The sequence below is a fragment of the Cebidichthys violaceus genome, unplaced genomic scaffold (genome assembly GCF_023349555.1).
Source record: "Cebidichthys violaceus isolate CVI_PGR_0920_01 unplaced genomic scaffold, fCebVio1.0.p SCAF_7, whole genome shotgun sequence".
Lineage (NCBI taxonomy): Eukaryota > Metazoa > Chordata > Actinopteri > Perciformes > Stichaeidae > Cebidichthys > Cebidichthys violaceus.
The window spans coordinates 12,979,253-12,991,513 of record NW_027176927.1 but is presented as its reverse complement, the minus strand read 5'-3'; the positions used below and the strand labels follow the sequence as shown (position 1 = coordinate 12,991,513).

At 41.2% G+C, this 12,261-nt stretch overlaps 1 protein-coding gene across 2 annotated transcripts in view; it reads left to right on the top strand.

Annotated features, from left to right (window-relative positions):
- Positions 1-5,273: 5,273 nt before the first annotated feature.
- The window catches only part of col14a1a (collagen, type XIV, alpha 1a), a 128,796-nt gene continuing 121,808 nt past the window's right edge, over positions 5,274-12,261 (top strand). The window contains exons 1-2 of one of the 2 annotated variants that reach the window (XM_068735800.1): positions 5,274-5,472; positions 7,014-7,129. In XM_068735800.1, the coding sequence (XP_068591901.1) occupies positions 7,036-7,129 (94 nt within the window). In that variant the 5' untranslated portion in view covers positions 5,274-5,472; positions 7,014-7,035. Of the gene's footprint in view, positions 5,473-7,013; positions 7,130-12,261 lie in introns of those variants that run through there. The other variant, XM_068735801.1, reaches the window with a different exon arrangement.

Here is a 12,261-nt window from a genome sequence, read left to right as displayed (position 1 = left end):
CTCGTTTCAACTGGCATTTCCTTTGCAAAACTTATTTCACTAACTAAATGGTGGGACAGGAAATCACAGCTCCATTTGATGCTGTATGGGTACTGGAACACCTTTTTGCAGGGCCTGATTAGGATGCAGGTGCATGAGTGAGAGAAGACTAATTCACAGTATTTTTTTAATGCCTTTTACCAACATAACACCAATATTCAAACTTCTATTGCTTCATTAGATTTCATCCATGTACTATATAGGCTACTTACTGTCATCTATATTGCTTGTTGGACCGTGAGTCACGTTGAGTAAATTAATGGACAACATCCTCAGGACTAGAAAAACAAGACTAATGCCAACAGCTCTTTGAGCTGTGCTTTGACAGAGCTGTGCTTTGACAAAGCTGTGATTTGAGCTGAATGCTAACGTCAGCCTGCTAACATGGTCAAAATGAAAATGGTAATAACACAAGTTCAGTTTTTACCTTGTTCACCATCTTAGTTTTGCTAACATTTGCTTATTAGTACGTTCACAAAGTAAAATTGAGGAAATGTCATTAGTTGTACAGATATTTTACTAGACATATTGAAATTTTGATCGGGTGATGACGCTAGATTAAAAGATAATACATAATATCACCAAAATTATTTCAATTCATCTTGATGTGACAATGAAAGTCTGAACCAAATTTCATGGCAATCCATCTAATAGTTAGACTAAAGAGGTGGACCGACCACAGACCAACATTACCATCCCTGGATGAAAAAACCTCTGTGTGTGCAACTTAGTGGCTCTAGTGAACGTGTTCCGCATGTTGCAGATACCTTTGGTCATGAATAATTAAGTACATGCCTTTTACCAAAAATGAAATACTGTATAGCAGTATGTATGTTATCTTGAATAAATCACCTGCCTTCCACAAGTTGAAAAATGTATCATTACCTTAAGAGATGTCCGGTTAGCAATCCTCTGGGAACAGCAGGCCTGGTACCAGATGACAAGGCGGCTAATAACTGTGACTGGTTGGCCTAATCAGTAGTCTGCGGTCACTTCAGCCAGCTGCTGCCCTCTTATTAACCTGATGCTTGTTATTAACACTGTGTGTGTGTGTGTGTGTGTGTGTGTGTGTGTGTGTGTGTGTGTGTGTGTGTGTGTCCGTGTGTGTGTGTCCGTGTGTGTGTGTCCGTCCGTCCGTCCAGCAGAAAAAAGGTTGGAAGTCACAGCATGAGGTGTTTGTCAGTGTGTCTGAATGTGTGTGTGTGAGAGTGTTTGCAAGCACTTGTATGTGTCAACTCTACTTGAACTTGTCCAGGTCTTTTATTTGAGTTTATAAGACAAACAAGCCATGTTTCTTTTGCTAGTTTAAGTGCAGCTCATTGTGTGCGTGTGAATGACACGGTGACAGTGTTGCTGAGCCCCACGCCTCGGGTTATCTCTACGTTTTAAGAGTGTAGGCCGGGGGGCTGAAGGTGTGTCTGTTTATGTGTGAAAGCAAAAGGTGTCAGAGGTCTTTATTTAAATGTAATATTAAGTGTGTTTGCAGATAGTAGTCTTTTGTCACTGTGTATGTGTGTGTGTGTGTGTGTGTGTGTGTGTGTGTGTGTGTGTGTGTTTCTCTCTCTCTCGCCCAGTGTGTGTGTGTGTGCACACAAACGTCTGACTCAACAAACAATCAAATGAAAAATAAAAATCACATTATTGAATGCTGCAGCTTCTGAATTTCAGGAGGTTGCCATTTTTTTTCTGTCACATTTTTGAAGACGCACAACTTTTTAATATTTATAACAGTATTTGAGGGGAGAATTTGCTGTTCTCTTACTTTTGCTGATTGATACCTTGAAACTTGTATTTGTCTTTCACCCAGTGCAAGCTTAAACATGTGCCTGTACAAACACAAAGGAAGTGGTTCCTGTTTCCTGGGAGAAATCCTATGCTAACAGGAAATTATGCTTTGTATGTTTGTCAAAGCCAACAACGGTGGCTTGTTTGTGATAATTACAGGAAGGTAGAGGAAATACAGGAGGATGAGGTGGTGTTTGATCATTTTTATGATTACAATATGTTCATCCACTGTAAACACCAAAGGAATGAAGATGTCACGAAATTCAGTTTAAAGGTGATTGACTAAGATGCTGTACAAAAACCTGCAAAAAAGTTGCATCTTGGAGGGAAAAAATACATTTGAAAATGATGTGCATGCAGTTTAGATTTTAAATAGTGTTTTGTGTGTGGAACATTTCCCTAAACCTTCTCAGCGTCAGACCGAGTGTAATTTGCTGTCAAGTTTTTACTTTTTGTACTGTCTCGCCACAAAGTCCCCTGGTGCTGTACCATCCAGGTTTTACAAATGTGAGATCTGTCACATATCACCTGAGTGCGCACACAGTGAGACAGCCAATCTAAACTGCACACATTTTTCTAATTCCTGAGGTGTATAATACGTACAATTGTCGAAGGTGAAAACTAAGATTCACTACTCAGGCCCACAGACATGTATGACAGAAATCAGGATGTCTAGGCCAGCAGAGTTTTTTTCAATTTTCAATTTGTGACAGTAATGGTAACATCTAAGTAGAAAGGAGAAGTACCAGAACTAAACAGATATTTGTTGCAGTGCAATGACTTTAAAAACGTTATGAGGCTACACAGTTGGACCATATGGCACTGAGCTAAATGACCTGTGGATCAACTCCACCATGTGACTGATGCATTTATTCATCAGAGCTACAGTTTGGATGGACAGCAATGGCAGAAAGGTAGACAGAAGTAGGAATACAGATTAAGAATAGGGAGAGAAAAATAAGGAAAATAAGAAAGAAATTAAATAATAAAGGGACAAATAAAGACAGGAAGACATCAAGGCTAATGAATAGATGGTAAAAAAAAGAGAAAATGACACGCATGAAGGACAGCAGCATGGTTCATCCATCGGGCAGGTCTTTAGGTCTGTTGGCCTATGCGTCCTTAGAGAGGAGCTGTCAAACAAAAGCCACCTGAGACCGCAGCCACTCAGAATACAAAGTTAAACCAAAAATGACCTTACAATTGGTTTTAATGTGGTCTATTTTAGTAAATGTTGTGCAAACTATTTGGACCTCGAGTTCCTTTCTCCTGATTTGACCAGGTGAATTGGAGCTTTAATTTCACCCATTAAAACGTCTCTAGGATGGCTGTGGACTCTGGCAGCTGGTGCTGTTTTTGTTTGGTGTGTGGTCCGCTGCAAACGGGCAACAGATGAACGGGAAAGAGACGACAGACGGACAGGAAGAGAGGAAGAGGCTGAAGGAAGAACTACGAGGAAGGAGGGAGGAGGACAGAGAATCTTTATCCACTTGATTACAGTGTTCATGGCATCTGGACAGTTGTTTGGCTAAGGGGTGCATTTGTATTTGTATTAAGAGCATGTGTGTGTGTGTGTGTGTGTGTGTGTGTGTGTGTGTGTGTGTGTGTGTGTGTGTGTGTGTGTGTGTGTGTGTGTGTGTGTTGCCTCAGGGACACACCTGGAGTGTAGCTATTCAGCGTTTCAACTCAGCCAGCCACTGGCACATTTCACCAGCCGATGTTTCCCATGATTCCCGTTCGTCCCTCAGGGCAAGTCACAAAGTATCTTCGCCAGCAGACGAGCTGGCTGTATGAACAGCATTAAGAACTGCACTCAAGTCTTCTTTTCTCAGCTCGATAGAAGAAAGCGCTGACAGTGACATCCAATGTAATGCTCAATTTTTATTAAAAGTCCTCAATACAAAATTCAGTGCCTCCACACGGCTCTCAACATGACTACGACTGAGCCGGCAGCCCACATCTAACAGTGCAAACAACAACAACAATGCTGACAGAGCTAACAGCCTCTGAGGTGAACCATAGGGTAGGCGCTATGCTTCCACAATGATGCCCTCGGCCGGGACGGTGTTATCAGCTGTAACCACCGCTGAGTGCAGAGCGGGAGCCATAAGCTAACCAGTGGGGCATGCTCACATGCAATGTAAACAAAGCACAGAAAAGCTCAGATTACAACACACACAGAGGGAGAGAGACTTCATTCTCTGCTCAGGTAGACATTACTACACTATATCTTTGCAAAGCAATTAAGATTGTTACTATATTAATGCTCTGAATATTGTTTCGATAACATTTAAAGGAATAGTTTGGCATTTTGAGAAAGGTTTATTTGCTTCCTGGTTGAGAGTTAACTTTTAGATTGAACAAACAAGACACAGCATGTTAATTTGTGAGCTTTATAGTTGCTGCTAGTAGTTCTTTCCCCCTGTTTTCAGTCTTAATGCAAAGCTAAGCTATTCGCCCCCTGTCTGTAGCTTCATATTTAACGGACAGACGCCGAAGTGGTATCAATCTTCTCATCTAAATCTCAGCAAGAATGTAAAAGATTTCCTAAAATGTCCAACTATTCCTTTAAAAAAATATTAGCTGACTGATTTTACCTACACTAGGCCTAGATATATGATTGTCTGATGACCACATTAGACAACTTGATAGGTAGAAAGCCTACAGTCATAAAACCTCTGGTTTCAGCCATCTAAACTCTTAACATTCTGTAAACGTAACATTAATAGACAGATGGACTCACATCAATGACTGAACGCAAGTTAAACTAAGCATTCAGAGGTCCACTTCAAAAACGGTTAATTTTAAAATGTTTGGTTGCCTGAATCAGATTTCTAAATTGGGTAAACTCATTTGACTTCTGTCAAATGAGGTTTTTTTATTTGTATTTACTTATTTTTTTGACTTCTATAAATATTTATGGACATTTTCACAGTGGAAATAAATGTAGAGTTGAAATGTTTCATGAGGCTTCACAGCTATAGTGAGAATTGTTTCTTTTGTAAATCTAACCTTCAGCTGAGGTAAAAACCTGTGTCATGGTGCCTTTAACATCGGAGCTCGCAGCGCACCGGGGCATGGCCACGCACCTGCTGCGAGTGCACTGAGCCTTTTTTCAGCTGGACTTTTTCTGCAAGTCAAACAGCAACGACCATGTGGCTCCTTTAAAGGCGCTGATTCCGGATATGTGCCCACGATAAGTCCCGTCGTGATCGCGGAGGCGCACAAAGGGCCCCGAGGGACTGAAGCCGGATTGAAACCTGTAGGTTGACAGCGGAGGTTTTTGCGCAGCGGCACTGGGTCTCTCTCTCTCTCTCTCTCTCTCTCTCTCTCTCTCTCTCTCTCTCTCTCTCTCTCTCTCTCTCTCTCTCTCTCTCTCTCTCTCTCTCTCTCTCTCTCTCTCTCTCTGAGATGAAACGGGGCAAAGGAGAGGGTTGGGATAAGGAGGAATAGCTGGAAGGAGGGATGGCTGAATAACGAGGAGAGAAACACCCACTCCGGACTGACCGAATTGTATCCGGAGAGAAGGAGTGAGAGAAAGAAAGAGAGGAGGAGAAAGAGTAAGAAGAAAGAGGAACCTAGCGGTCTTTGGTATTCAGAGGATTTCCTTTGGGGATAAAGGGACGCTTTGAATTGATGATTGGAGAGGTAAAGGCGATTTTATTCATTGTGCGCGTGTGAGTGTGTCGGTCTCAGGTGTGCAGCGCTGGAGTGTTTGAACGTAACGTCTTAATTTGAATACATTTGATAGTTTGACCCAAATCTGACTGAAAAACTTAATGTAAACCATTTAGCAGCACTTCAAAATTATTGCTGAAGACAAACCTTGGAGATACGGTCAGTGAATCAAAGTTATACAGTCTCACAGGTGGGAAAATGTTGATTTTATTTGGCTAAAGAAGAATTTCCAAGAATAAAATGAGCGCATGCGAGAGTCTTCCTCTGTCTTGTACTGTGATTGATTGTTATTGAGTATGTCTGCAAACTGTATTCCACAAATAGTCTTTAAAAGCACACAAATTGAGCATAAATAGACTGCTTAATTTGAATGAGGACTACGCCTTTACCCTGCTTTCCATGAACCAATTAACCAGTTTCAAAGTTGCCAGTTGGACCGGAAAGAAGAAATTAGCAAACTGAAGACAAAAGAAACTCCCTGGTTTAATGTGATTTAGATCGGGCTGCAATTTGCATTTATTTTTTATCCCATGAGTAAAGAGAGATACATTTGTAATTTAACCTCTTTCTGAGACTGTGTCTAATCTCAATTTAGAGAGATTAACTCTCATTTGCGTGTGTTAGAGAGAGACTAAAGGGGAGAATCATTTCTGTTTAATCTTTCTCATTTCCTTCTTCATGTCCTGAGGCTATGAAAAAACTATCCTATTTCCGAAAGTATTTTAGGCTGATCAACATGCATTGTCATATTTCTGGCCTTTTGACACCGTCTGAATTGAAGGAGCTGGCCGTCATTTCAATACCACAGGGTTACCTCCACATCATTTAATCCTGAAACAACTTTTGTCGCTCGTGCTGTTTTATCCACACAACTGTTAGCAAGTGTTTCCCAAAAGGAGACATAATAAGTATGTCTGTCGGTGTCTATCACCCGGTGGGTAATAATGAGTGGCAGCCTGCAGAGGAGGTGAAGCCAGAGAGGGTGTAGAGAACAAAAGTGAAGGAGGAGATGAGATGGAGAAGAAAAGAGGATCTGTTGTGTTTGCTCTTGTGGTCGGAAAACGTCTCTCATGAAATGGTTCCTCACTGGACTGTCAATCAAACTACTCTCTCCCTGTCTGTCTATCACTGTTTGTCCTCCATCTTTTTTCTATCAGCTCTTTTGTTCATTTCTTCTCCTCTCCTCCTTCTAACAATGTCCTCCACTGTTTTCCCCTTAGTGTGGGCGGGAGGCTCAACCGCTGCTCTGCGGTCAGTCTAGACTGTTAAAACTGCTGCTCTGTAATTGTATCAAAGTGGATATTGGACAGGAGTTAACTGATTCCAGATCAGCGTTTTTGGGGCAAGGTGGGGTTTCTCGACGCACAGAGCCTCTCTGCAGCTGAATGGCATTCATGGTCACTGAAATCCCCCTTTCTTTCTGTCTCTTACTGCATTTCTTTCGTGCTTTGTCCCTCTTTGCTTTGCATTTCCTTCTTTTTCTCAACATAATCTTCCTTCTCTCCATGCAGGTCTAGACTGCTGGTTGTGAGGATGTTGTCAGCGGGGCAGATTAGGTGGTGCTTGTGGACCCCACTGGTGTTACTGGTCCTGGTTTCCCATTTCCCCTCTAAGGCACAGGGTCAAGGTAAGTACTTTTTCATCTTGTCTAATGTTCTGTCTCTGCTTCTCACCCTCCCATCCCACGTCCATCCCCTCCTCTCTTCCCCAGCCTTCAAAGCGAGCTCCCCCATTTCCACCCCATCCAACTTTTCTTTGCTTTTAAGTCTTCCTCCACTTGTTACCTTCACCACCCAATCTGTTCCCATCTGTGTCCGTCATCACTCTTCTCTCCTTCCTCCCCTCACCTCTTTGCCCTCCTGTATCTCCATATCCTTCTCCCTTCCCTCACCTGACCTCTCTGTATCTTCTCCACCCCTGTTTCGACACCATTCCTCGCTCTGCCGTCTCTCTGTTTGATGTGCAGGCTCAGTCCAATCAGATTACATCACGCTCATGATCATATCGCCTTCATAACATCATAACATTTCACCTCGGCAGCATGGCAACGCTGGCAACCCCGCTGCTGATGCTGCCACGCTTCAGAGGGGCTTTAATAAACGTGTTGTAACGGTGCGCTTCAAGCTGTGGTGATTTGCTGCGCGATGTGCTGCTCAAAATATAACGCTCCAGTGTGCTTCGCAATCACCCTCATACCGCAGCAGGCCTGATTTAATCATGCTAAGTCTCATCAAAAAGTGGGCTGTTGTCTGTCTGTTTTTGGTCATGGATCTGGAAATCTGGATGTACTCTTAACAAGAAATGCACATTTTAGTTCCAGTGGAGCATACTGTATGTTAATGTGTCATTACGTGTCATTATTGGCTTAAAACGTGTTAAAATATCACAGATGTGTGTGTTTTTCTGAATGAGACTCAGATGCTGACACCCCTGCTGCTCCTCTCCGTTAATGCAGCAACTATTAGCCTTAGAGCTGAAGCCAAACTAGCCAGTAATCCTTTCTAATCATGTGATCAAGACCAGGAGGTTAGTGACTTAGTGATGGATGTCTGAGGCTATTATTTTAACAACAGCTGTAGGATGCTTTGACTGAGAATTCAAAAGAATCCAACTTATTCCAACAAATCGGTCTGAGAGATCTTTTCTGAATCTTATGACTGTAGTGTGTGTGTGTGTGTGTGTGTGTGCATGCGTGCGTGCGTGCTTGCTTTCTAATGCGTGTATGAGTTCACAGCAGTGTGTGTTTGCAATTGGCAGCCTATGAAGTGCAAAGGGTCAGACCTACTGTAGATTTCTGGATAGACTTAATATGAAAATGACCCCAAGGGACACTTAAACATTTAGCTGACCCTGCTGTGTGTGTGTGTGTGTGTGTGTGTGTGTGTGTGTGTGTGTGTGTGTGTGTGTGTGTGTGCGTGTAGCTCACATTCCTTCCAGGATGTGGAGTTAGAGGAGCAGGGAAGCAGCAGGTCTTGTTTAAAGGAACGCTACACATTGACATCAACTAAAGATTTCTTTCTCTCTCTGAAGTTGTTCAAAATCAATAATCCATGTATGACACAAATCTGAGTGGATCTGTGTGTGGCTGCTTTTGTTTATTTACCAGTGGAAGTCCTCACTAAACAGCGATTGCTTTGAATTGAAAGATGGAGTTTTCTAGTTTGTCATGTCTTTCCCCTCATTTAGTTCTCACTCTTTGCTCTCTCCTCTTTTTTTCTTCTGTATTCTCTCCCTCCATCCTTCTCGCTCTGTTTCTCTTCAGTTATTTTTCTCATCTCTGTTTACCCCCTTCTCTTTTTCTCCCATAACATTTTATTCTGATTTCCACGTTCTGTAAGTCATGTTTTAAATTGCCGGCCGACAGAAACGAGACGTGAGACAGAAGTGTGACAGCATAAATTAGGCTGGGATTTGATCCCAGTGAATCACAGCAGGACATGGACGACATCCCAGACACCATGGGAGCGTGCTCTGCTCAATCCCTTCATTAGGGAACATGTGATAGCCATTCATTTTTTGCCCAGTCTGTCCCTGTAAGCTGCAACATCTGGTCAGAGGGGATTTGAGCTTGAGGATTAGTGTGTGTTTTACCCATGGAGGATGTTTGTATATACAACACAAATGTCTGGGTATCGTCAGGAACTCCCACGACCAAAGAGTGCATGGTCAGTTCAGGAAGGGGTTTTTGATGCAAGAAATTAATAATGTATCAGATGATGGCATTCACACCTAACAAGCTGTATGTTAGATGATTTAAGTCCAGGAATGTCATTTAAATGGTGCATAATTTCATTCTCATCATAAAGTTGCATATTTGACGGTTGCACATGCCTTTTGTCGTTGCACAATTGTGAAACATTTTCTTTTACACATAATTTAAGTTACACCTGAAACATATGACGTGAACAACCAATTACTTGGCTGAAATGAAATGAATGTAAACCTAATGCAACACTGTCTCCTACAAAATATATTTTATATAGTACAAACTTACTTTGTCAAGTATGTTGAGAAAGAAATGTTATTGCAACTATTTGCAAAGAAATTTCCAACATTTAATGTGTAATGTCCTTAAATCCATAGTCATCCCATCTCAAACTTCAAGTCAGTGAATATTTTTTTCAATCTTTTCAGCAACAACAATCTGTAGGGGGAAAACAATAAAATGTATCATTATTAGTTTTGCAAGTTGCTAGAGGGAAAGTCGAATAATCAGCAAAGTCATTAGAATTTATATCAGAACATTGAAAATCTGTTGAAAATGTCAGGACATTCAATCAAACAGTTGTCAAAACATTTAACTTGAAACCAAAACTGTCAACCTCATGGTGGCATTAGAGGAAAAGTCAGAAGATCCCCCAAAAAAGGATTCATCCTCTGGGGATGAGTGTGTACAAAATTTGAAGACAGTGTGTCAATAGTTGTTGAGATATTTCACTTTAACCTGTTAATCAAAAGTCATGGGATAAACAAATTAAGTGGGATTAATGCTGTGGAGGACTCAAGTGTGAGCAATATCATATCATCGTTTTTGAGATATTTCATTCTGGACCAAAGAGGGAACAGTGACAGACATTGGCATCCATAGCACCTCGGCTAAAAATAAATAAATCATATTCTTGGCAGCTTTATATTTCCTACAAATAGTCTTTGCTAACACAAATTTGTTTGTTGTTTTGTCTATGAACACACTCTTTAGAGAAGATTTGGAGACAATATAGAGTCTGCATTGCATATGGATTCAGTTACACTTCCCTGTGGGAACAGCTCTCATACTGTTGCAACACTGTGACTTTCTTTGTTCTCATACTGTTACCATGGCCTTGAAAAGTATTGAAAAGGAAAATGTAAATTTTGTTCTCTGCTCACTCCTCAAAGTGTGCACGAAGTGACCAGGCACTTTGTGTTGAGGTTTCCAATGCAGCAGTGACAAAAGTTGGATTGATGGAGGAAAGATGCCTGATGTTCTGATGTTGGAAGTTTGCCACTGTTACATCTGAACCTTGACCTTTTTATTGTAATATTATTTATTGTTAATTAAGCATTTATTTTAAAGTCAGTTCGGTACCCTTGATAAGTCAGGTAGTCATTGTAACGATGCTAAAAGTGTGTGAGTTGTCCTGTGTGTTTGTGTGTGCTTATTGTGTGCATAGTTAATTATTGTAATTGATTTTGTTGATTGGCTGACAGCCCGGGTCAATAAAGTGCTTCAGGACACATCGCAACAGATTGTGTGCTCGAGAACACATTTACAGAGATAATGGAATTTTGTGTTTGTGTGTGTGTGTTTGTGTGGCAAGTGTATGTGGTTAGATGGCAGCCTGTTGAATTGGTATGAGCGAAAGTGTTGGCCAATCATTTCAGTTATAATGAACAGGGAGAGAAGCCAATGATGAGAAATCATTTATTCATAAACAAAAGAGAGGTTGGGATGGAACAACCTGTTTTGAATTTTAAAAAATGCTAAATTATCCAAACCTCGACTGCTGGTAATCCAGCATGTCATAATCATCTGCCACTTTGGAATAAACGGAGCACTGAATCGTAGGAGATGTGATGTGCAGGAGGCTCTGTTGTTATTTTGATTGTAAAGAAACAAAATTAACTTTAATTAATGGGAACATGAGCTGATGCTGATTTATTTGGAAAGCACAAATATTTTACCAGGACTAATACAGAAACAAAAGTACAATACAATGTATAATAATATCACTCTGGATATCCAGTTCACTCTACATCCAATATGCATGCATATGCCAAATTTCACAGTATGGTTACTACAGTGTAGCTAGGAAGGTGAAGTATTTGCAGTCTGAAAAGCATGAAATAGGATACGAGCATTTTGGAACATAGACATGCCTCCTAAAATCACAGAGTGGAGTCGGTGCAGAGCCCGAGGGGGCTACTGGTTGAGTGGATATTGTTGTTGTACAAGGTTGTGAATCGGCTACTTGGGGCCTGGTTTTGTTGAAATAACTGAGAAAAACTGCCACAGGAGTAAGAAAATGACACGTTTAAAATTAAACTTCACTCGCTGCTGCAGTTTTCTGCAATCAAGAAACCAGAGTTTATAACACACAGGGTGAACACCATGTCTTCCATATATAATCAAAAATTGAAAATTTGGCCTTTATTTCTACTGGTTATGACAAAATTGTATTCTCACCAAAGTAATTTCTGAAATCTGGTAACATGGTGACATGGATCAACAAAGTCAGTCAGGGCAAGAAACTAGGGGTCGCCAGCAGTTTAGGCAAATTAAATCAAACCTGCGATAACCGTCTTATTGGCCACTTGGGGGCGACGGAGACAAACTATAAACACAACACAGACGTATTTTAAGTTGACGTGGTGTTGTGTCTTTACAGGTCCAGCAGCTACGGAGCATTAGCTCTGAATAAATGTAAGTCGAATATTCACTCTGTTTTTGTCTCCCCCAACTCCTGAGGGAATTACATCTTTAGCTGCTAAATGCTTCACTGTGTTCACTGATAGTCATTAAATTCAGCTCTTTGGTGCCGGGTCGGTAGTGTACAGTGGACTGTTTTCTAGCGTTTTAACAACTGCCTGCTTCCGCCAGAAACATTGATGAGAACGGTGAGAGTGAACCACAACAGTAACATTGCAGGTTATAGCACACTAAAACTCTGCGTGTGTGAACTACAGTATGTACAGAAGGTCCAATTTGAACCAGGAAGTCGTCTGTAAACTACATGTATGTTTAAGGACAGTTTGGCTAACCAGGGGGTTTGTTTGAAA